The 21,607-nt window shown below is 48.8% G+C and overlaps 1 protein-coding gene across 2 annotated transcripts in view; it reads left to right on the top strand.

Annotated features, from left to right (window-relative positions):
* Positions 1–21,607, top strand: part of Pdia5 (protein disulfide isomerase family A member 5) — an 89,750-nt gene that overhangs the window by 45,371 nt on the left and 22,772 nt on the right. For both annotated transcript variants that reach the window (XM_005338888.3, XM_078044115.1), the window contains 4 exons: positions 2,234–2,301; positions 10,318–10,409; positions 10,501–10,572; positions 16,679–16,815. In XM_005338888.3, the coding sequence (XP_005338945.1) occupies positions 2,234–2,301; positions 10,318–10,409; positions 10,501–10,572; positions 16,679–16,815 (369 nt within the window). The remainder of the gene's footprint in view (positions 1–2,233; positions 2,302–10,317; positions 10,410–10,500; positions 10,573–16,678; positions 16,816–21,607) is intronic.

The raw sequence follows: 21,607 nt of genomic DNA, 5'->3' as shown, positions 1-21,607 counted from the left end.
ATCAGATTGCATGGCCTCCAAGGTCCCAGGGATCCTGGGACTTCTTTTGTTATATGTGTTTTTAATGAAATAAACTTGTGCTTTTATTACACTAGTCCAATCCAGCCTTCACAGCCTAGCCTCATAATTTAGCTTACTCCTGGATACAAAGCAATTCCCAGCCTGGGATGTCTGTTAGGACTCGGAGCCTCTGATCGCATGTGGAGTGAATGAACCCAGAGGCAGCAGGAGTCTTTCATTGTGACAAGGAATCTGGGTCCCCAGGACCTGCTTATTCAGTAAATGTTTGTTCACTGAATTAATGAGAAAATAAAAGGGCTGTCTGCTCTGACTTTTGGGCTTTGGGAATGATAATTAGTCTTACCTTTTCCCTTGTCTCCCAGTTGAATCCACTGAAAGATAAACTCAGATAGGAATCATACTACCAGCTCTATTTTTGGTAAAGTTAAATTGGAAACTGGCTTGGCCTGCAGCTTCCTATATTATTCCTTCCTCTCCTCTTCCTTTCAATAATTTCACTCAGAATTGCTGGCCTCTGCCCTTGGGGACAGCTGGCTGGCATATCACCTGTTTGGGGAACAGGAAAGGTAAGGTTGCTATAGGCTGCAGCTGGGTAGAGCTGGAAGAGAGACCACAGTGTAGAGACAGGTGAGCAGTTAACTCCTGATGGATGATTGGCCCAGCGGGTGTCACACTCAAGTCACTGAGCACAGAGGCCGAGAATGAGAGGAAGGCAGCTTGTGCACCCTTTGTTTCCCTTCTGGGAGTGGAGTGGCATCCTTTTTCTCCTATTGAAGGGTTTTTCCACCATGAAGTAGGAAGCCGACGTGTCTCCTCTCAGTGACTCATGCCAAGGGCCAGGCTCTAGCCACTTCCTGTGTGCATGGGGTGTGTGTGTGTGTGTGTACCTACGAACCTGTCAGGCAGGAACTTGAGGGAGGGGCCGTGGGGCATTTGATGTTTCTTGTCAGAATCTCCTGTACCTGCGTCTTGCCCAGGAGACTTGGTGCTGGGAAGGTTCAGGTGGTACAGGAGGAACTGCACCTCCTCCGGGTTCTCTAGTGTCTGTGCCTGGCCTCGAGCGCAGGAGACCCCTCTGACCTGGATTACTGTGTTCGCGGCCTGCCAGCGTGCTAGCTGGACGTAGATTAGAGTTTTTCAGGCTGCTGCCACGGGGGCCCTGGCCCAGCCCTGCCAAGTGGAGATGAGAACTAGCCTGATGGGTGGTCCCAGGCAGCTTTGGTTTCTGTGGCCTCCAGATGCGTCTGAAAGCCTGTTATGCAGCACAGCAGCTGTCAGAAAGGATGACAGCCTGGCATGTCAGAATTCCCGGTGGCTGAGGAAACTGCTTTTCATGTCCATTGCGGTCAGTGCAGAAACGTAGCGTCCCGTGTTTGGGCTTAAATCAAGATCTTTCTGAGGTCGTAGCAGATCTTGGGGATCTGGCCAGTCTGACCTGGAGTCCCCCAAGACTGGGGACATTACCACCTCAGGAGAGGAAGGTGTCCATGTGGACCATAGAAACCCCAGAGAGGGTTGAGCCAAAGTGTCACATGGTCCTCTGGTGTCAGAACCGGGAGAGGCTTGAGGTCATCTGGCCACAAGAAGAAACAGCCCAGAGAGAGGAGATGACTTGGTTATGGCTTTAGCAAGTCGAGGGAAGATTAGCGTCATGTCCCGAGTCAGCCTGGAGCTATTCCTGCAGGCTGGAGCCAGTGCCGTTCACGCTTGGCCTGCCCTGGTCATTGCTTAATTATCCCTGTTAATGGAGGGGAAAAGAGCCATGAAAATCCCAAAAGTCATTTTATGGTCACAGTTTTTTCCTTCTTAGTGGTTTCTGCCTCCAGTATGTTTATAGTCCCTTGCTGGTGAGGGGCTGCTTTTCACTGTGAATGAGGAGACTGCTTCTCATGCACAGTGTCCTGGTTGCCTGAATTCCTCTTGTGCTCACCAGCCACGAGGAGCTGTGCTGCTGGCTGTGCCCCCCTCCACTCATGGCAGATTTGCTTATTCAGTCTGACATCATGGAGGGCGTTCTGGGCCCTGCCTGTTTTGTGCCACTGAGACTGTAAGCTCTCTGAGGGCCTGAGGCCTCTGTCCCCTGTTCCTTTTGCGTTCCCAGGGCCCAGGACAGCGCTGTGCTTCATGGGGTAGAGGACAGCCTGAGGGGAGGAGGGCAGAGTTCAGATTCCCCACAATAACCAGGGTTGCTTTTTCTCCCATCTGTGACCAGGGTGCAGCATGTGCAAGAGGATAATGCCGCATTTCCAGAAGGCTGCGACCCAGCTGCGAGGCCACTTCGTAAGTGAGGCACCATGGGTCAGCAGAGCTGGGTGGCCCTCAGGCTTCACAGGGGCAGGGTGCGGAGGGAGGGCAGGTGTTGAAATGATGAGGGGGTCCTGACCCTGCCACCCAGATGGCTTCTAAAACAAAGCTTTGCATGTGTCTCAGACGTCTGTTCTCTGTGAAGGTCGAGAAATAGCTCAACAGAATTGCTGGGACCTGGAGTTTGGCACCCGTCCAAGGCGGGTGATGAAATAGTAAAGAAACCAGCAAGCCACACCTGTGATAATGCCGAGAGGCCAGATGTCCAGGGCAGAACAGCAGGGGACCAGAATTGTTGGGGTGGGCTCTAAAGAGGTCTGAGGAACCCAGTGGCCAAGAAGGAGATTGAGGACATGTGGGGTGGAATAGAAGCACGGAGCAGGCTTAGAGTGGCCGTGCCTTGTCCAGCTCCCCTCCACCATCCCTGCCTGGCTTTGTGTTCCAGTTTGATGAAAACAACCACAGAAAGCAGAGAAGAAAGGGGCAAGCCCGGAAGGGGAGCTAGGAACCCAGGACGCAGGCGATTCCTGAAGGAGGGAGGGCGGGAAGTGGTTGAAGATAGGTGTGCACTGGAGATGCCCATCTTCAGGGGACAGGGAGAGGAGCCAGTGAGGCCATCAGAGAAGTCAGAGCAACCAGGATGGTACAGAGAAGGCCAGGTGTTCATGAGACAGAAGGAAGTTTAGGCCTCACCCAGGAGGGCTGAGGATCAATCACTGGGTGCTCTCTGCTGTCCTGTCTCTGCCAGGTTTTTTCTTCTGTGCTATGTGCCCAATTATTTATTTATTTATTTATTTATTTATTTATTTTACTGTGACAAGCACTATTTCACTGACAACATAGCTATTTATAAGTATACAGTTCAGTAATGTTAAATATATTTACATCATTGTGAAGCAGACATCCAGAAGTTTTTCATCTTGCAAAACTGAATTCTCTATCCATGAATCATGAATTCCCCTTCCCTCCCTACCTCCAGCCTTATAAAAACCTTTCTACTTTTTTTTTTTTTAAGGACTTTGACTATTTTAGATCCTTCATATGAATGGTCATAAAATATTTATCCTTTTGTGACTAGCTTATTTTGCTTAGCATAATATCACCAAGGTTCATCCAGGTTGTAGCAGGTGATGGGTTTTCCTTTTTTAAGGCTAAAGAATATTCCACTGTTTATATGTGCCACACTTTCTTGATTCATTCGTCTTTATCCATTCACGTTAATGGACATTTGGGTTGCTTCCAGCTCTGGGCTGTTGTGAATAATGATTGCAGTGGAACTTGGATATGCAAATATCTCTTTGAAATCTTGCCTCCAATTATTTTTGATAGATGTCTATTTATTTTTATACTTACCCTGAGTGGCGTGCTTTCTTTTGGTGGCAACAGACTGGCTCCTCTTGGAGCATGAAAAGATCCATACACCTTTCGTGGAAGGGTGTCAGAGGCCATCTCAGTGGGGCTGGCCCAAGTCCCATTTAGAAAGATCTGAGGTCTTGAAATTGCATCATGATCCTTAGGGATCAAATGAAGTGGTGATTAATTCCAAGGGAACTTGTGAAATCTAAGTGACAGCATCTGGATGTGGGGATGGCCACTAGCCAACTGAAAAACTGGCTTGCAGAGAACCGGTGCTTTCTCTTTTGACCTCATTTTGGGGCAACACCAGGGTCCTGCTTGCTTCTCACTAATGAATTTCTAGAAGCTTGCCTGGAGATGTTTGGCCTTGGGGCAGGCGCATCACTCTGGGGAAATTCCACTGCACATTTTTGGTGCCTCAATAGATACCATATTTTAAGATTATTTAGCCTGGAGTAAAGACTTAATTACCCACTGTGTTCTCCCTGCCTGTGCAGAAAACTGCTCGGCTTGACTTCCAAACTCTGTGGGGCTGTTGGATAAATAGCTCCAGCCCCAAATCAGATCGTGAATTATCCCAGCCAGCCCCATCAAAGCAGAAGAGGACTTGATGCCAATCACGTGCCACTTATGGACCATCCTTAGCCGGTGCTGCATCTGCTGCCAAACTCAGTCTTCTTCTGGGCGCTCTCCCCTGCTGCCACAGAGCTTATCTAATGTGCCCGGCCAGGTGCATCCGTCCTAGCTTTTGTTCCATATCACACTCTTCACTGTGGGATACTAATTATGACATGTGACCTTCCTGGTTCACAGGAGGTGAACATGTGATGGAGGAACAAAGGTGTGGTTTATCACTCATGGGTATTTTTATTTTAAGCTCTTTATGTACAGTGATGTCTGGCTTCCCGCATTTTGTTTTGTATTGTGGGCTAAAGCTTGAACCCAGATCCTGGTGCATGCCAGGCTAGCATTCTACCACCAAGCTGTACTCCAGCCCCGTTCTCCTCTCTTAAGGGAATCCAGAACTTTAGTATTTAAGGACAGGAACATGGGGGAAGGAAGTTCTTGGGACTGGGACCTTCCTGTGGGCCTCGGGTTCACACCAACCTCTTTTGCAAGGTTGGCTCTGAAGAGCACTTGTGCTCAGAGGAGCTGCTGTCATGCCTGGGCCTCAGTCTAGAGGTGCAAAGGTGCTCCTTCAAGGTCGCTGGATGATACTGCAGGAGTCAGGAGGCTTGACTGAAGCCAGCAGTGGCCAGGGCTTGGTTGCCTGTGCTCAAGACATCTGTGTTATGAACTCATGTTTCCTTGCTTGTGTATCATTGCTTGAGGTTTATCTTGTTCCATTTTCCTTTAGGTTTTTAGGAAAATTTTTTCTAACCCTTCCCAGATACATAAAAGGGGAAGGCCCCTGGCCACCATGGGTACCACTTGCTTTAGGAGGTTTCCGGGGGCCAGGGCTCATGGTAAAGCGGCAGCTCCCCAGGGCTGGAGGGGCTGGCGACCAGAGGTGTTGATTGCTTTCTGTCTTCACATGCACGGCACAGCCTGGCTCGCAGATGGGCTACTATTCCCCAGGAATCAAACACTCGCCCCTTCGCACCACTGAAACCCAGCCAGCTTCGAGCTTCCTGTCCTCTCTTCATCTCCATCATCTTTGAACCCTTTTTGGCTGGCTGCGTTTGTGGCAAAGGTCAGAATTCTTCCTCCTCTACAGGTTTCTTGGGAGGTATCCAATGTGGTGATGTCATAAGAAGGAAGCCAGGCCAGGTCAGGGATGAGCGGCCTTTGCCATTTCCAGATTCAGATCTGCCTCTTTTTGGCTGTCACTGATGTCTGGTGAGTCATCGCGTCTGTCCTCCCCACTGCTTGCTAATTGACATCCTCATCCCCAGCTGAGCTGCTCCCTGTCTCGGCAGCCCTCAGAACGAGCCCCATTCCTGTCTGCCTCCTCTCCCCAGCCTTACCATTATCCATGTCCACGCTGAGCCTCAGAGCTTTGCCCTGGTGTCTTGTTCACCTTGACCACAGTGGACCAGCCTGGGTGCAAACACTGAGAAAGGGAGCAGTCCTGGTGACAGATTCGTGTAGATCAGACTCTTGTGCTGGCTTTTGCCAACCAGCTGGGAGATCTTGGGCAAGCTCCTCTGCCTTGGAGCCTCCATTGCCCCATCTGTGAAATGGGCCTGATGAATGCCAACCCTGCCCTTTCGCTAGGTTGTTGTGAGGTGCCCATGTGTAGGAATAGCTCTGTGGCCTATGGAGCATGTGATAGATATAGAGGACCGACCCTCCACCCACTGGCCTGAACCCATTCCTCCCACTCACTGGGTGGGGGTGCTCCAAGACTCTGCTTTCTCTTTCTGGCATGTGGAACATGGGCCTTTGGTACCATGCTTTCCTTGTCACTATGGTCTGTCCCTCAGAAATTATCTCTGTCCATAGCTTCAGCAAAATGTAGCTCTGGTGAGCCCAAGTTCTTCCCCTAAGCTCCAGTACCACATATGACAGCTTGCTTAACATCAGTCCAGATTTTTTTCCTCTTTGTCCCAAATGCAGGATATCTAAAATACACTTCAGCATCTTTCCCTCAGACCACTATTGCCAGCTTCCCTTCAAGTCCCCTTCTGAGTCGCCCAGGCTTCTGCAAGAGCAAGTCCTGTGTTGTGGCCTCATCAAGCATCTCTTCTCTCAAGTCCTTCTTGCCCCTGCCCACCGTCCTGGCTCAGGCTCTGTTTAGGCACACTGGTTGTCAAAGGCTCTGACTCTGACTTGTCTCCCTACCCGACAACTTCCCCCTATACAGCTGGTCCTTTGTGGAGTCAGACCTATGTATGTTTCTGCATCCATAGATTCAATCAACTGTGGGTTGAAATATGGAAAGAGATTGCCTCTCTACTGAACATGTACACACTTTATTTTTCTTGTCATTATTCCCTAAACAATACAGCATCACAACTGTTTATATGGCATCTACCTTGTATCGCGTATTAGCGTAGAGATGATTTAAAGCACATGGCAGAATCTGCTTAGGCTCCGTGCAAATGCTGCTCCACTTTTAGTAAGAGACTTGAGCATCTGAGGATTTGAGTATCTTGAGGTGTCGCAAGGAGGCCAGCACCTCACCAGGGTAATGTTTCCTGCTCAAGAAGGGATAAGCCACCTGAGAAAATAAAGTCTGGAGTAATTAGTGAAGAAATAAGAGGCAGAGAATAGATTTTCAAAGCAGAGTGCCTGATAGGATCTTTCGGTCCACACAGGAGCTGGAAGAGAACCCTAAAAAAATGGCTCTGGTTGTTTATTTAAGGGGGTATGTGAAAGGCAGGGATAAGGTTTTAGGGGTGGAGTCTTGCTTCATGATGTCTTGTAGTCAACAGGTTGATTGGCATCTTGCCAGACCACACCCATCTCAGGCGCTGTGCCGGACCTTTGGCAGAGCTGGGTGGGAGTTCATATGTATTTGGGCCATCCTACAGCAGGCTTGCCACTGTACAAGTTCTCAGATACCAGACTCTCCCACTCAGTGGGCTTCCATGCTGATCTCGGCTATTCACTTTTTTTTTTTTTTACAAGTAATGAATTTATTTTATATCTTAATTTGCATGTTTCACAGGTGGCTCTTGACATTTGGAGAAGGAGTGGAACCGTGCCCCACCCATATACAGAATAAAAGCAGCCGGGTAATAAAAGCTGCACTACTTAGACCTTAGTAGCACTCCATCACCTCCTGAATAGAATCCCAATTTCATAGGCAGCTAAAGCCTTTTCCAGAATAATGTCCCCTGCCCCCAACTAACATGCTCAGCCTTCTGTCCTTCTCCTTTCTGTGTATCCCACAGTTCAGTTAGGTGGAAATGTTGTCCATGTTTTGGGCCACACTGTCTTGCCTCTGTTTTCCCTTGGGAAAAGCTCACGTGCTCCCTGCATCATGTAGCTTCCATGATTCATCCTGGCTGAGGGCTGAAAGTAAAAAAGAACGTGTCAGGTGTGCCAGCCGTACAACCCCACACACGTGTGTTAGCTTAGGGGTTGTGACCTTAAATTTGCCTTAGACCAAAGACCAGGTATTTTGCCTCACATGGCTTCAAAAACTCCAACTCCAAAAAGTATGCATAGTTGTTCAAAAAATGTATATCTCATTAACTAACTAGTGCCTCCAGAGTCACACAGAAGTCCTACAGAAACTCAAGAGAATTAAGAGTCACCCCAAGCAATGGTGATGTGGAAAGGCTTCCCAGGGAGGTGAGATTTGATTTGCCGTAAGGGATGGATGAGTCTTGAGTGGTACCCAAGAGCTGGGGAACAGGTATCCTTAGGAAGGGGACCAGAAAGCACAGAATGGGGGCCAGGCAAGAACCGTGTGTGTATTCTGGAACTATGGGAAGAACCATAGAGGCTCTTAGTGGTAGTAATAAAAAATTAATTCATCTAGAGTGTTAAATATGCTTTGCTTGTAGGCCAGGGTGTTACTCAGCAGTGGAATACTTGCCTGGCATATGCAAGGCTCTGGGTTCAATCTTTAGTTATACACACACACACATACACATACACGCCAAAAAAAAAAAAAGATACCTTATTTGTTTATTCACATTATCTCAGTTAATCTTCTCCACAAGCACATGGTGGCTGCAGATGAGGAAGCTGAGGGCAAAGAGGCACTGTGACTTGTCCAAGGAGGATATGAGTCTGCCAAGTGGGGAGTCAGGACTTGAGCCCAGGAGTCCTAAGCCCTGAGCCCCTGCTCCCAGCTGCTGCTGAGCTCCACAGGGCCTGAGAAGGCAGAGGTCCAATTTCTTTTCTGTGCAGAAATCTCGGGCTGTCTTCTTCCCAGATAAATAAAAAATTGAGACCCTAGCAGGTATACAAGGAAGAGTTTTGTAAAAACGGATTAAAAATGAGATTGGGACCATATGGGCTGAGTATGGAGTTGGATTTTAGCCTATATTCAATGGGATTGGAAGGTTTTTGTGCAGGGAACTGATGTAATGAAAGAGGAGGATGTGTACGATTAATCTTACAGTGAATGTGCACTGACGCAAGGGAGATCAATTAGACAGAAAAAAAGAACTTTAAAGTAGACAAATATTACTGGAACAGGCTGAATCAATCGGGAAATGAGCAGGATGGCTTTTAGAGGGCTCCAGGGCTTCTAGTAAGTTCTGTTTCAGGTTTGTTCTCCCTTTATTCTTTACAGCATCCTAAAATAGCCTGGGAAAAAAACAAATCAGTGATTTAGCAAGCATTTATTATGTGCCTGCTGTATGCCACGCATTGTGTTAGGTACTTGAAAAAGTTGGAAAGACATATCCATATGCCTCTGGGGACAGAGAGACCAGAGGCACATGTGGTCTTCATCACCCGGAAAATTTATAGGAAGTAAGGCCCTTGATGGTCACTGAACACTAGTTCTGTGCTAAAGCTGTTGACACGGGTTATCCCATTCCATTCTCTCACAAGCCCTGTGACTATATCATTATCCTCATATTCCAGACAAGGAACCTTGCGCAGGGTGACTTGCCCAGGTCTTGTCTTCTGGTACATTGTCCACTGAAACCAGTTGTTCCTTTCTCTTCCTGTGTGTCCTTATGTATTGGAAATGGTGAGATTGAGCTTCATGGGCTGCTTCTTTGTGCCGTAACTGCTGTTGGCCCTTTGGAACTTCCTTTCCCCTTGCCTCTCTGCCACCCTGCTCTGTGGACAGTTCTCCCCTGTCAGTCCATGCTAGGGATGTTCCCTTATAAGAAGAGATTCCCAAGTCCTGCTGCCTCACCCAGCCCTAGAGAAGAAGGGACCTGTTGCAGGAAGGGAGGAATCTCAGGGGATGTTGTATTCTGGGTTGTTCTTAGTACTTAGCCACATGTCAGTAACATAGCTACCAAAAGCTACTCTTTTCCAATTCTGGGGTGTTGGCCAGGTGGACCCCTGGAACCAGAACTTGTTGGCTTCTGTGGTTATGGTCAGCCAAGATGAGGTTGACCATCACAAACAGGAGGATGGTGTTAGGGAGGCATGGCAAAGTCTGAAGGAAGGAGAGGTAGACTCGGATACCTTGTTTCTCATGTTGTACCCGAGAACCACTCAGTCTCCTTGGCCACATCTGAGCCATGAGTTCTGAGAACGTCATGGGTCAAGTGTAAGGACTGAGGATGGCCTTGAGCTATGTAGGATGTATCTGAGGGGCTTGTACTGAGCTCAGTGGTGTCTGAAAGCCACTTAATTCATAACCTAGGAGAAGGGCACAGCCTGAGTTGACTGGGCAGACAGAAAGACATACAATGCATTTGGGTGGCATAGCCCCACTCCAGGTCCTGCTTGAACTCGGTAGCAAGGCCAGGTTTCTTCCTCGGCTCTCAGGACTTTGCTTTTTCCTCAAGCATGGCCACCCTACAGGGCAGGCATAAAGGAGCAGCTGTGTGGAGTGCAGCACTTGGACACAGAAGTCTGACTCTTCCAGGGCTCTCCATTGTTAGTCCCAGATGGCTAGCCAGCCTGGCTCTCTAGTGGCCCTGGTGGTTCTTCAGTCTGAGACTTTGTCCCATCTCTTTTCTGGAATGGACACATACACACACAGTGTGTTTAGGCACAGACAGGACGAGGGTGCAGAGGGTGGGCTAGTTCCATCTGCCTTCCCTCCAGGTGCTGGCCGGGATGAACGTCTACCCCTCTGAGTTTGAAAACATCAAGGAGGAGTACAACGTGCGTGGCTACCCCACCATCTGCTATTTCGAGTAAGTCCCCTGCTTCCCTTCTGGCGCTTGCCCCCTCCCCGATGGCGTTGACATCCCCGGCTGAGCCATGCTGTTTCTCCATGTTTCTCAGGAAAGGCCGTTTTCTGTTCCAGTATGACAACTACGGGTCCACAGCCGAGGACATCGTGGAGTGGCTGAAGAAGTAAGTCAGGCCTTCGGGTCAGAGGGTGTGCAGCCAGAGGGAGGGGGCCTGAGGGTGGCTTCTCAGTCACGGGGCTCTGCGGGAAGAGAGTGAGGAAGGAAGGAGATTCATCATGCTGCCTGCGCGGGTGGTCACAGCTCCAGTCTCTCAGGGGTGGATCAGAAGGGTTTGGACCGCAGGAGTTGGGAGGATTTGGAATGCCTTGGGCCTGTGATGATCAGATGCTAGTCAGAATATGTCTCCCCTCTCCCTCTTCTGCATGACCAGGAGTTGGGATGGGGCCATCTAAACCTGTCAGCGCTCTTAGATTAGTCAAGGGCTTTCCGAAGTCTTCCCGCTTTCATTTGTTTTTGTACTGGACATTGAACCACTGAGCCACATCCCCAGCCTTTTTTATTTTATGTATTTTTTTCAATTTCGAGACAGGGTCTTGCTGAGATGCTTAGGGCAACAAACAGGAGGAGGGAGTTAGGGTTTCACTAAGTTGCTGAACTCTGGGCTTTGAACTTGGGGCTTTGAACTTTTGCTTCTCCTGCCTCAGCCTCCAGAGCTGCTGGGATGGCAGGTGTGTGCCGTGATGCTGGGCTCCACATTTCAAATTGAATCTGTTCGCTGCCACACATTATCTGATGGATAGAGGCATTTCTCCCCCAGGATATCAGATTTGAGAAAAGTTCCACTAATGGTCTCTCTGAAAATAGAATTCTCACTTGAACATTTATTTCAAACACAACAGTGTATTAAATACTATGGCGCTATTAAGAAATATTCTCAGTGCCTCAGACTTTACCTTTTGCCTTTGGCCCCCCACCCCTCCAGACCCTGCTTTGCTGCAGTGTGCCCTCCCTGGTTTAGAATGTAATTAGAACCACTGAATACCAGATCCCACCACTCACTGGCACCAGCCCTCACCTGGAGCTCCATCGTCCTGTGTCCTGATCACCCCTTTGATTGTTCTCGCCTATCATAACAGCTAATGTTTTGAGTGCTCCAGTTTGTGGCTGACACTATTCTAAGCACTTGTTTAAACCTCATAGCCAGGTGGTGAGGCAGGTCTTAGAGACCTCTGTACTTCATTTTGCATTGAGGTCCCTGAGGCCCTGTGGGAGAGCAGCTTGCCTGAGGTCCTAGAGCTGATCCCACTCCCCATGGAGGTGGCTCTCCACCATCCAGCTCAGCCTCCACTGAGTTCTGTCCCGAGTCCCCTGCCTTCCCCAGTTGCTAGTACGTGGGTGCTTATTGACACTCTTACTTTGGGGACCTACTGTGCAAATCCCAGAGTCAAATAATTAGTTAGCGAAAGATAGGGAGTTCAACATATGTATTTTCACAATGGTAAAAAGGTTGGATTTTGTATTTAAAAAATTTCTAAAAGCCCCATGGAAACAACTGTTGGATACCTAAAGGTTGAAAACCTCGGTCTGCTGCTCTCCCCACTCCCCAGGGCCTGGAGATGACGCATCCTTGCAGTCCCACGTTTGCATAGCATTTTTTATTTCTCCGAAGGATTTTCACATCTCTGTCCCCATCGGCTACCTTATTTTCAGCCTCTGCCTAAGAAGGCTGCTCCCCATTATCATGTATTCATTGTCTCAATCTGGCCTTCGCTTTCCTATTTTCCTTTTTCATTTGATAATAAGCATGTCCTCTCCTCCAGCCAGACATATCTCACTCTGCTTTGGGAGAAGGTTTCAACAAATAGCAATCTCATTTGTCACCAGAGCATAAAAATCTGTCTGCTTCCCTCCCCCTTCTCTAACCTTTCCTGGTTTCAAAACACCCTCATATCTTTGGAAGGATAAGGTCTGGTTTTCTGTTTCTTTTTTTAAAGTGTTCAGAATTGCTTGCTAGCCCCAGACAAGGGGAACACATCAGTGGAGTTTCTGAGACAGGTTATGACCTCCCAACTGGAGCGTGCCACCCTGTCCTCCCACTCTCTCCTCCCTGTACCCACACCCGGCTCCCCACAGACCTTGCTCTGGCCTTCCTGAACCGCAGGGCCACCTGCCTGGACCGGCCCCTCTCCACCTCCTACCTCCCACTTCCCTCCTCCCTTTCCTCTCTAGTGGGAAGGAGCTCCTGTTTCTTACCTCAGGTTCATCCATAGTCTGAGGGGGAGAGATGTGGATACCTTCAGGGAAGGAAGGGATACGGTATGTGGGGTTCCTATAGCCCCTCCTGGCCACCCACAAATCCTGTGTTGAGGCACACATGTAGGTCAGCCATGCTGAAGGTCGACTGCAGCCTGCCGCCCAATGGGGCATCCTGAGAGCTGCCTGCCCTCATGCCCCAGCAGGAGTTGGTGATGTCACTGTGCTACTCACAGGCTTGATTTTAAAGTCTTTTTTAATTTTAAGGATATTTCAAGTTTATTATAGAAAATCTCTAAAGTAGAGTATAACCAAGAGAAAAAAAAAAATCTCCTGCCCCATTACCCAAAGCAATGTAATATCTTGGTGAATTTCCTTTTGGGTTTTTCCTCCACGTATACCCAGCTGTATGTGTGGATTTTCCCTGTCCCATTCATTTTAAGTCTTTATCAGATTCCCCTCACAGTCCTGGCAGGTGGTAATGATCTCACCTTCCCTGGGCCTCTCTGTTGGCCTTTAGCCACTCAGGGCTTATGAGGCCACGCATAGAAGGCCAAAGGTGAATCCAGCCTGGCTCACTTTCCAAATGACTTAATAAAAGCCCAGGAGAGAAGAACCTACATTCTTCTCTCTGCCAGGTAATGTGGTGGGTGGCATGGAGAGATGCAGGTCAGGAGTCGGTCCTGATGCCCCAGTACGTGAGGTCCTGGAGCAAACACCCTGACCTTGGCCGTTGTCCCTGTTTGGGGTTGGACTAGGAAGGCAGGTAGGGGACACAGGAGCGGCTACATGCTTTGGCCTAGCCACGTTTCTGCTGGGTATTCTTAAGCCAACCAGAGCTTAATGGACATGAAGTATTCTTGCCTTACAGTGTTCCTAGTCAAATCTTCCCATCTATGTACGTGTACCTCCTCCCTGAGATGAGGAACTGGTGGTGTGTGGTCCTCAGTGCTAGAGAGCCTGAGACAGCTGCCCTCCCCAAGCCACAGAGCATGTGACAGCAGTCAGAGGCCTGGAAGGGCTTGGAGAAGTCATGAAACCCCCAGCAGTGCCCTCTGAATGCTTTCATTTCCTCCGTCCCCTTTGCCTTGTGTTAAGGTTGAATCCATATTGGACGATTCTTATGGATAAGGTCATGTATGATATCTAGGAACACTTGGGTAGCATTTTACAGATTTACAAAGCAGCTCGCATGCATTCTCTGTCTAACCTGAGAGGCAAATGAAGGAAGGATCACACACACACACACACCGTCCTGCAGACATTTGAAGTCCAGTTTGCTTGCCTGAGCTCCTGGAGCTAGTGAGCAGAGGAAGTCACACCCGACCAGGTCTTGTCACTCCCACTCTGATCTCTGTCCCTCTCTCCTCTGAGCTCCTGCTGAGTGGATCTTAGCTTATGCTCAGCTGATGTTTCCTTCTCTGGTGCATCCATTTGTTGGTGTTGATGCTCAATTTGGGGCCATAGAAAACCAGAATTTCTCTTGAATGCAGTGTGAAATGATTGAAGATATCCCATGTGTTCTCTCATGTTTTCCAAATTAAACATCCCCCATTCCTTTAACCACTTTTCCCTCAAGTATTTATTGGGCGTCTACTTTGTGTTAGATTCAAAAAGTAAAGGGCCTCTGGGGAGGCCCACGGTGGAGGGCAGACTCAGTGCTCTGGACTCAGATCTTTGTTCACTTGCTCTTTCCAGCACGTTTTCTTACCTCCACCCACTCTGCAGGCTCCATGGACAGTAAACTTCTGGTCATCTGTTGGGTGGGAGTGAGGTGCTTCCCAGGACCTGGGGTCCGACTGCTCCAAGTTTAGTGACATCTATTTTCAGGGGGGGCTGCAGCTCTGCTTTGAGCCTGGTGCCTCTGGGTCTTTGGGGGCCCTCATCTTTGTGCATCACTGTGGTCCTCAGGCCCTGTCCTTGGGTCCTGTCCTTGGGCCCTGTCCTCACTCTCCCCATCCAGTACCTCACTTTTCTGCCTTCCGTTTGTGAAGTTGATTTCCTAGCTTCTAACATTGTGCTGGTATCTTTTACCCTTTTTTGCTTTGTATTTTGTACTCCAGAGGATTCATATTTTTAAAAAAACAACAACTATACTGTCACTTTGGTGGTTTGGGGGTACATTCTCCTCCGTGTTAAATCCACATATATCTTAGGCTCCTTCATACATGTGTGACCCGACCAAGTCACGGCTTCTCCATCTTGTATTTATTCTCTTGCTGGATTTTTTAAAAAATTTATTTTGATTTTTGAATAGATTACATTAACATAATAAAAAAACTTTTTAAAGATACTTACAAAGTATACATCAAAAAGCCTCTCTTCCACCCATTTCCTCTGTTGTATTCTCCTCCCACCCCCTAAAGGTAACAACTTCAACTCATTTCTTGTCTGTTCTGAAAGTCCTTATGCAGATGCAAGCAAATATGAGTTTATTTTGTCTTCCTGTTTTTATGTGAGTTAATAAATCTGTCCATGTCCAGCAGTCTGTCCGTGTCATTATACAGAGTGAGTCCCGGTTCTTCCTTCAGTGCTCAGCCCTCCACTGTTGGGCTGGACCTCAGTTTACCCTACCTGTCCCCTCCCTACCTGTGAATTATGGATTGTATCCAGTCTCTGCCATGACAAATAATCTGTAGTAAATACCTTCCAATTCACGTAAGTGTGTATGTGTGCAGGTGTTCTTGAAGATGAGTTCCCTAGTGGAATTGGTGGTTGGGGGGTTCGTGGTTTGAATCCAGGAGTAAGAAGCTGGATTCCATGGTGTGGTCTGGGACCGTTGTCTGGCTGGTGACTCATTCTGAAGCTTGATTTTTGCCACCAGTTCCATCTGACATTGGATATGCGTGGCCTGAGATGGTTTGCCATCTTCCTGCCACTTTCCATCTCTTGGGACCGGGAGGCTGGGGCTGCCGGTGGGACCCAGTCAGAAGCACCAGTGTGGGCTTCCGAAGGTAACATCCAAACCCAGGCTTTGCTGTGGGCGCGTGGGGTGTTGGCAGGCTCCGTCGTGTGAGCCCTGCTGCTCTCTTGGATGAATTCTCCGGCCCTGAGCGCTGGGACTTTAAGATGTTTCCTACCATCAGCCCTCACTGGCAGGAAGCAGTGGTTGTCTTTTCACATTTGTCATACTAAAGGGTTTTTTCAAAACTGCATTTAAGGTGCTTTTTTGGCAAAGGTGCTTGTGGCAGTAAAGCAGCAGGGATCCCAAGCAAGGGAGGGCACTGGGAGCCTTTTCCCTTGCAGATATCAGCGTGTGGTTACATACTATGGGGATGGGCACCTGACAGGTCAGGCAGCGGCCCAAGGTTTTGCAGCTAATGAGTGGTGGCATTGATTTGGGCTCTGGGAGAACTGCATAAGTTTGTTCTTGGCCTCTGGAAGGATGAGGGAGGTGGTGTGGACACTGTCACAGTTAGATACCCCAACCTTCTCTCCCTCAGGCTGGTCAGTGATCACCCCTGCACCCCCATAGCAGCTTCTTCTCCCAACCTGGATTTAGTCTTTCTCATACACCCGGCCACTTTCCTTCCTCCTCAACCACTGCACACAGCCACCTCCCTCCATCTCCCCTGTCCACCCTCCACCCCCACCCTGCGGGGAGTACTGAGTACAACAGGGAGCTTTTCCAAAGGTCACACTCTCCACTGTTGATGTTTATTTTTGCCAGTTTGCTGATATTTTGCAATAGCTTGAGAAAGCTAACAAGCCCCCCACTTCCTGGGAGGAAGTGAGATTTCCTGAACTGCCTACAGAGCGATAGCTGAAAGCCACTATTTGTACCAGGGTATGAGCTAAGTACCTCTCTGGGACTCTCAAGGGAAGTTGGAGGTGGGCAGGCCATGCCACTCATTCCATGACTCCTCCACCAGGGCCAGTTTCTGGCATGTTAAAGGCCAAGCCCCTGGCATGGGACTGCCAACCCAGTGGGAGCTTTGTGTCCAGAGGGCTGGATTTTGTAAGGGCTTCTCAGGCCCCGGGCTTGCTCTGAGCTCTGCCTGTTTTTGGTCTTCCAGTCCGCACCCGCCACAGCCCCAGGTCCCCGAGACTCCCTGGGCAGATGAGGGCGGCTCCGTTTATCACCTGACCGATGAAGACTTTGACCAGTTTGTGAAGGAACACTCCTCTGTCCTCGTCATGTTCCACGCCCCATGTGAGTGGAACTCTGCTCTCCCCTCTGCCCCCTCCACCCTGCAGAGTAGCATGGGCGTGCTGCTTTGGGACCCAGGTCCAGCGGGCACTTACTATTGGATGCCAGGAACAGTGCTAAGCCGGGGATGCAATGGAGACAGGCGGGATCCCTGCCCTGCATCATTGTCAGAACCATACTGAAGTCCTGATCAGGCCACAGGTGTCCCTGAGCTAGAGCTCAGTGAGGCTCCACCACCTGCAGGCCTGGGCTTCCTCTACACCAGCATGAAATGGAGGAGTCAGGATGGGAAGTGGTCTTAAGAGTCTACCTAGAGCAGTAGCTGACCCTCCTCATTCCTGGGCTGGGGAACCAAGGCACAGAGAGGGCCTGTGCTTGCCGGGTAGCTGAGCAGGCATCACGAAAAACAGCTGGAGCCTCCGATCACCCAACTCTAGACTGCCTTCTTTTTGCTTCACCTGGTTTCCGTCTCAGCCCGTTAGTTGTATGTTGGCACAGTTAACATGTACTTGCAATAATGGCTGGAAGTCCTACAGCTCAGGATCTTTCTGGGCCAGTGTCCTCCCCACACCTATGGTGAATGGAAAACTGATTTCCAAGAGGAGGAAGGCCACTCCTGGAAGGGTGAGCAAGGATCATATGAGAGCAAGGGGATGGCACCCCAGGGATGGAGCTGGCCCCTCGTGGATGAGAAGCTGGGCTGCCCTATCAGCACAGCCTGGGACAGGACCTGCATGTGGGGTGTGTTCTCTTGTAGCCTCCAGCCAGCTTTTTGGCCCAGTGATGGTGAGTAAGAGATTATGGAGGAGAACAAAACAAACAAACATGAATTACAAGTTTCATGGATCAGTGTCATAATTGTAATGTCATTGGATCCTCATGCTAATACTTGTGTTGTCACACTGATAATGACAGAATGGCTTCCAGAAGGGTCATGTTTCACCTTACCCACAGTACCACAGAATGAGTATGATTAGTCCCATTTTGTAGATAGGGAGACTGTCACACAGAGAAATATCAGCTTGTCCACTGCTTCAGACTTCAGGGGCACAGAGACTTGAGAGGAGCAGGGTCAAGTCCTGACCCCAGGCTCCTGCTCACTCTCCCCTTCCCCGTAGCATCACATGCATTTGGATCATCCGGGAATTGTCCATGAACATACTATTACTCTCGACTTCCCTAGCTCCTCATTAAGAAGTGCTCACTTCTTAAGAGAATCCAAAGGAAAAGTGTTTCCTATGGTTCTTCTGAGTTTCTAGAAAAGAGATGAAAAAGGCTCAAAAAAGTAAGTTTCAAAAATCCTCCAGTTTGGGACCCTCCTGATTAAAGGCAATAACAACAGGCTCTGGAATGTGTCACTCCCAGATCTTCTGTGGCCTTGTGAGGTCGTCCCCAAGGTTAGAGGTGCCTGGAAGATTGCCACTGTTGGACAGCTGGGCTGTGCTGCCGTGGCCTCCCTGGCTCACGTGTGCTCGGCTGGCCACTCTCAGAGCTGCTGCTGAGGAAAGAAGGCCTTGCAGGAAGCTATGATGTTGATATTGAATCCACAGTCACCCTACTTGTCTCCCTGTCCCTGCTATAAAGGCAGATACTGGCTGGCTGTTTTCACTTGTCCCCTGGGACGAGTTCACCCCCATCCTCTTTCTGTCTGAAGCAAGTGAGTCTACTGTCCCCTGGCCATTCACGGCTCTGTGTGTGTGAGTTTACTTCTGCTTCACCTGGAGTGAAGAGGGATCTGGCCAAGGCTGAGGTTGATGTCCTGATGACATTGCATCAGATGGCAGTGGCTGTGCACTGAACGCTAGTCTCTCTGTGCTCACCTCCTTATCTGGAAGCATGCTCTTTGACCTGGTTTAAAGGGAATTCAGAGCTCAGGATGGAGAGCTGAGAGCAGAGCTCTCTGTTGCTGGACTTTACACCTGGTGCAGAAATGCTCCAAAAAGCCCACAGTGATCAGGAAACCAGGACAAGTGTCAGGAGGCCAGAAACCCATGGTGCCATCCCAGGCTTCCCAAGCCAGAAAAGATGACTTCTGCAAATCACAGGATTATAGTTGTCAGTCCGTCCTAGGCTGTTGGGAACAGACTGTTGTGGAGATTTAGGAAAATAGGCTGGGATCTGTTACGGAGCAGACCATTACATTCTACTTAGGACTGTTGGGTGTGCGGAACAGGGTGACTGGAATGAGCTGGCATACCTTGCTTAAGACATTTGCCAGAGTGAGTTGCTGTTTTTCTGAGCAAAGGAGAGAATCAGGCAGGATGGTGCCACTATGGGGGAGCATCCCTCTGTGCCCTTGAACCTGGCCTGGACCTGGCTAGAGAGACTGCTTTTTGTTTTCAGATAGCAGCTTTGTTGAAGCTGTAAGAAACATGGCATACTTTCAGATTTGCAAGGGTTGGAGTTGGAAAAAGGATAGCCAGGTAAAATACCAAACAGTTGCAGAAAGAAACACCCCAACAGACTGAAATCGTGGGTCTCAATATAAACAGCGGAATTTATTTTTATGACGCTTAGCTAATTCTAAATGTAACAGATGTACATTTGTGAAAGGGTAACATAGGAAAGTATGGAGAAGAAAATTAAAAATGATTCCTGGTACTTCCAGAGAGAACCCCCAGACCGTCTTTGCAGTGTTGTCTCTGTGTTTGTGTAGTAAGTGTTCAGTCACTTAGTTTCTTTACGGGTCCTAATTTGCAAAGCCTGGAGAGAGAGGGTCTTCCGCTTTTCTCCTGACCCAGGTGGGCCTGCCCAAGGTGGGTGCTCCCCTGGAGACTGAAGGTTCCAGAGGCAAATCACTTGCTTCTCTGCCTAGAACTTTCACGGGACGCCTGTGGAGCACATTCCTGGGTCCTCGGCAGAAGCACATAGGACCTGGCTGTAAATCCTCACTATGCTGAAGCTGGACCCATCTTGAGACTTCCACTGGCCCCCAGCTCCTTTACCCTCTCCCCAGCTTTCTTGCCATTCACTCTCCTGCTCAGCTTCTCTGTGGCCTCCTCATCTTCCTTCCCTCTCCTTCTCAGTGAATCTGTTGAAAGTCCACGTGCATTCTTCAGTGCACCGGACTCCTGGGTCATCAGTGAATAATAAGCATAGGTTAGCACTAGGCTAGGCCCTCCACATGGGCTAGCTCCAGCCTGCCCTGGCTCACATTGAGATACTAAGTTTGTCCCAGGGGCCCTCCAGGAGCCAGGCTGGAGGGGTCTGTCCACATACACAGTGCTGTGTGTGACAGAGCCCTCTCCTGCAGCCCTAGAGCAGCCTCCCTCTGGCTCAGCCCCCCTCCTTTGTCTGGGAGCCTTCATACCTGGCCTCTTGGTGCACATGAGACACGGGAGTCTGCAGCTCCAGGCCCAGTTCTCCCGTCACACAGAGAACAAAGGTGGGGTCTGCAAAGGGCAGCAATGGTTGCTGCCATTCCCTGGGACCTTTTTTCTTTGTGTGGTATTTTGTTTGAGAAGTCAGATTGTCCACTGTTACTCCTCTTCTCTTGCTGTTTGTTTTCTGTCCTTTTCCATGTCACTTCTGGGGAAGGACGTGGTGCAGTGGTTGTGGCAGCTTGGTCAGCAACACTGGAGTGGGTTGAAAGGAACCAAGGGCATCCCTGAGAAGCAGCTTGGTCCCTCCACCAGGCCCACCAACACCTACGCTAGTGTGGAGGCCTAAGAAGAATATGCTAGGGAACCAGAGTCACCTGCCTGTCCTCCGCCCTGTGCTGCAGGAGATAACTGGAGGCACGCACTCTGCCCCCACCCGCCTCCTGCTCCATCTGCCCCTTGTCCTGGGCAACAGGCCTGAGAAGAGATGCTTTCTTTGGCCCAGCTTACCTCCAGCAGGTGTGTGCAAGAAGCCTCTGTGCCTGCCTGCCTTCCGGGAGCTGGGCTGTGTCTGGTGGCAGGTCCCTGTCAGGCTCCAGATTTCTTTCTCTTATGGTATTTTTTTTAATCTTTATTTTTATCTAATTTTCAAAGTGATATATGATCTTTGTAGAAATTCAAAAAGGCACAGAGTAATATAAATGATGAAGGAAATAAAACTACCTGTAATCCCATTATCCAGAGATAGCCACTTCATTTTTAAGCCATCATTCTTACAAGTCTTTTTTTCTTATGTTTTCCCCTGTTTTTAACTCTTAAAAATTAATGTCCAATAAAATTGACCTTTTTGTGAACATGTGTATACGTTTGTGTAACTGTCACGTTATAAACACCTTCATGCTATCACTTTTGCTTTTCTAATTGTCCAAATAATTTAAGAATAATATTAACAGCTTCCTCGTTGCTGGCAGGGCCAGGTTCAGGAGGTACATGAGAATCCAGTGCAATCAGTGGAAAAACCACCCCCTGTTTTCCTGGGATTAGGCATTACTAAAATTGGCATGGCCTTCTTTCACCTTCCACAGTACTTCTACCTGAAACACAGGATTTTTGTCCTAACAAAAAACAAAAAAAGGAATATAATTATTCTCTGTTTGTTTTTCTGTGATTCTGATTTTTTTTTTCACTTATTACTAGGCCTTGAAGATGTTTTCATGTGAGTGTAGTCTTTTACTCATACATCTTTTTTCTTTACACTTTCCCTGTATTGTTCTCTTATATTTCCTTATGTAATTAAAAACACCTTTTTGTACATGCTTTTGTGGCCATATAATATTCCATCATATAATGATGCCATAAATTGCTCAACCAGCACCATGATGTCGAGGGTTTGAGTAGTTCACTGAATTTCACGTTATAAATCATGTTGCAGAGAACATTTTCATGCCTAAGTGTTTGTCCATATGTCAGATTAT

Source organism: Ictidomys tridecemlineatus, chromosome 3 (genome assembly GCF_052094955.1).
Source record: "Ictidomys tridecemlineatus isolate mIctTri1 chromosome 3, mIctTri1.hap1, whole genome shotgun sequence".
Taxonomy (NCBI): Eukaryota; Metazoa; Chordata; class Mammalia; order Rodentia; family Sciuridae; genus Ictidomys; species Ictidomys tridecemlineatus.
The sequence above is the reverse complement of the archived record's forward strand: the minus strand, read 5'-3'. Positions and strand labels throughout refer to the sequence as shown.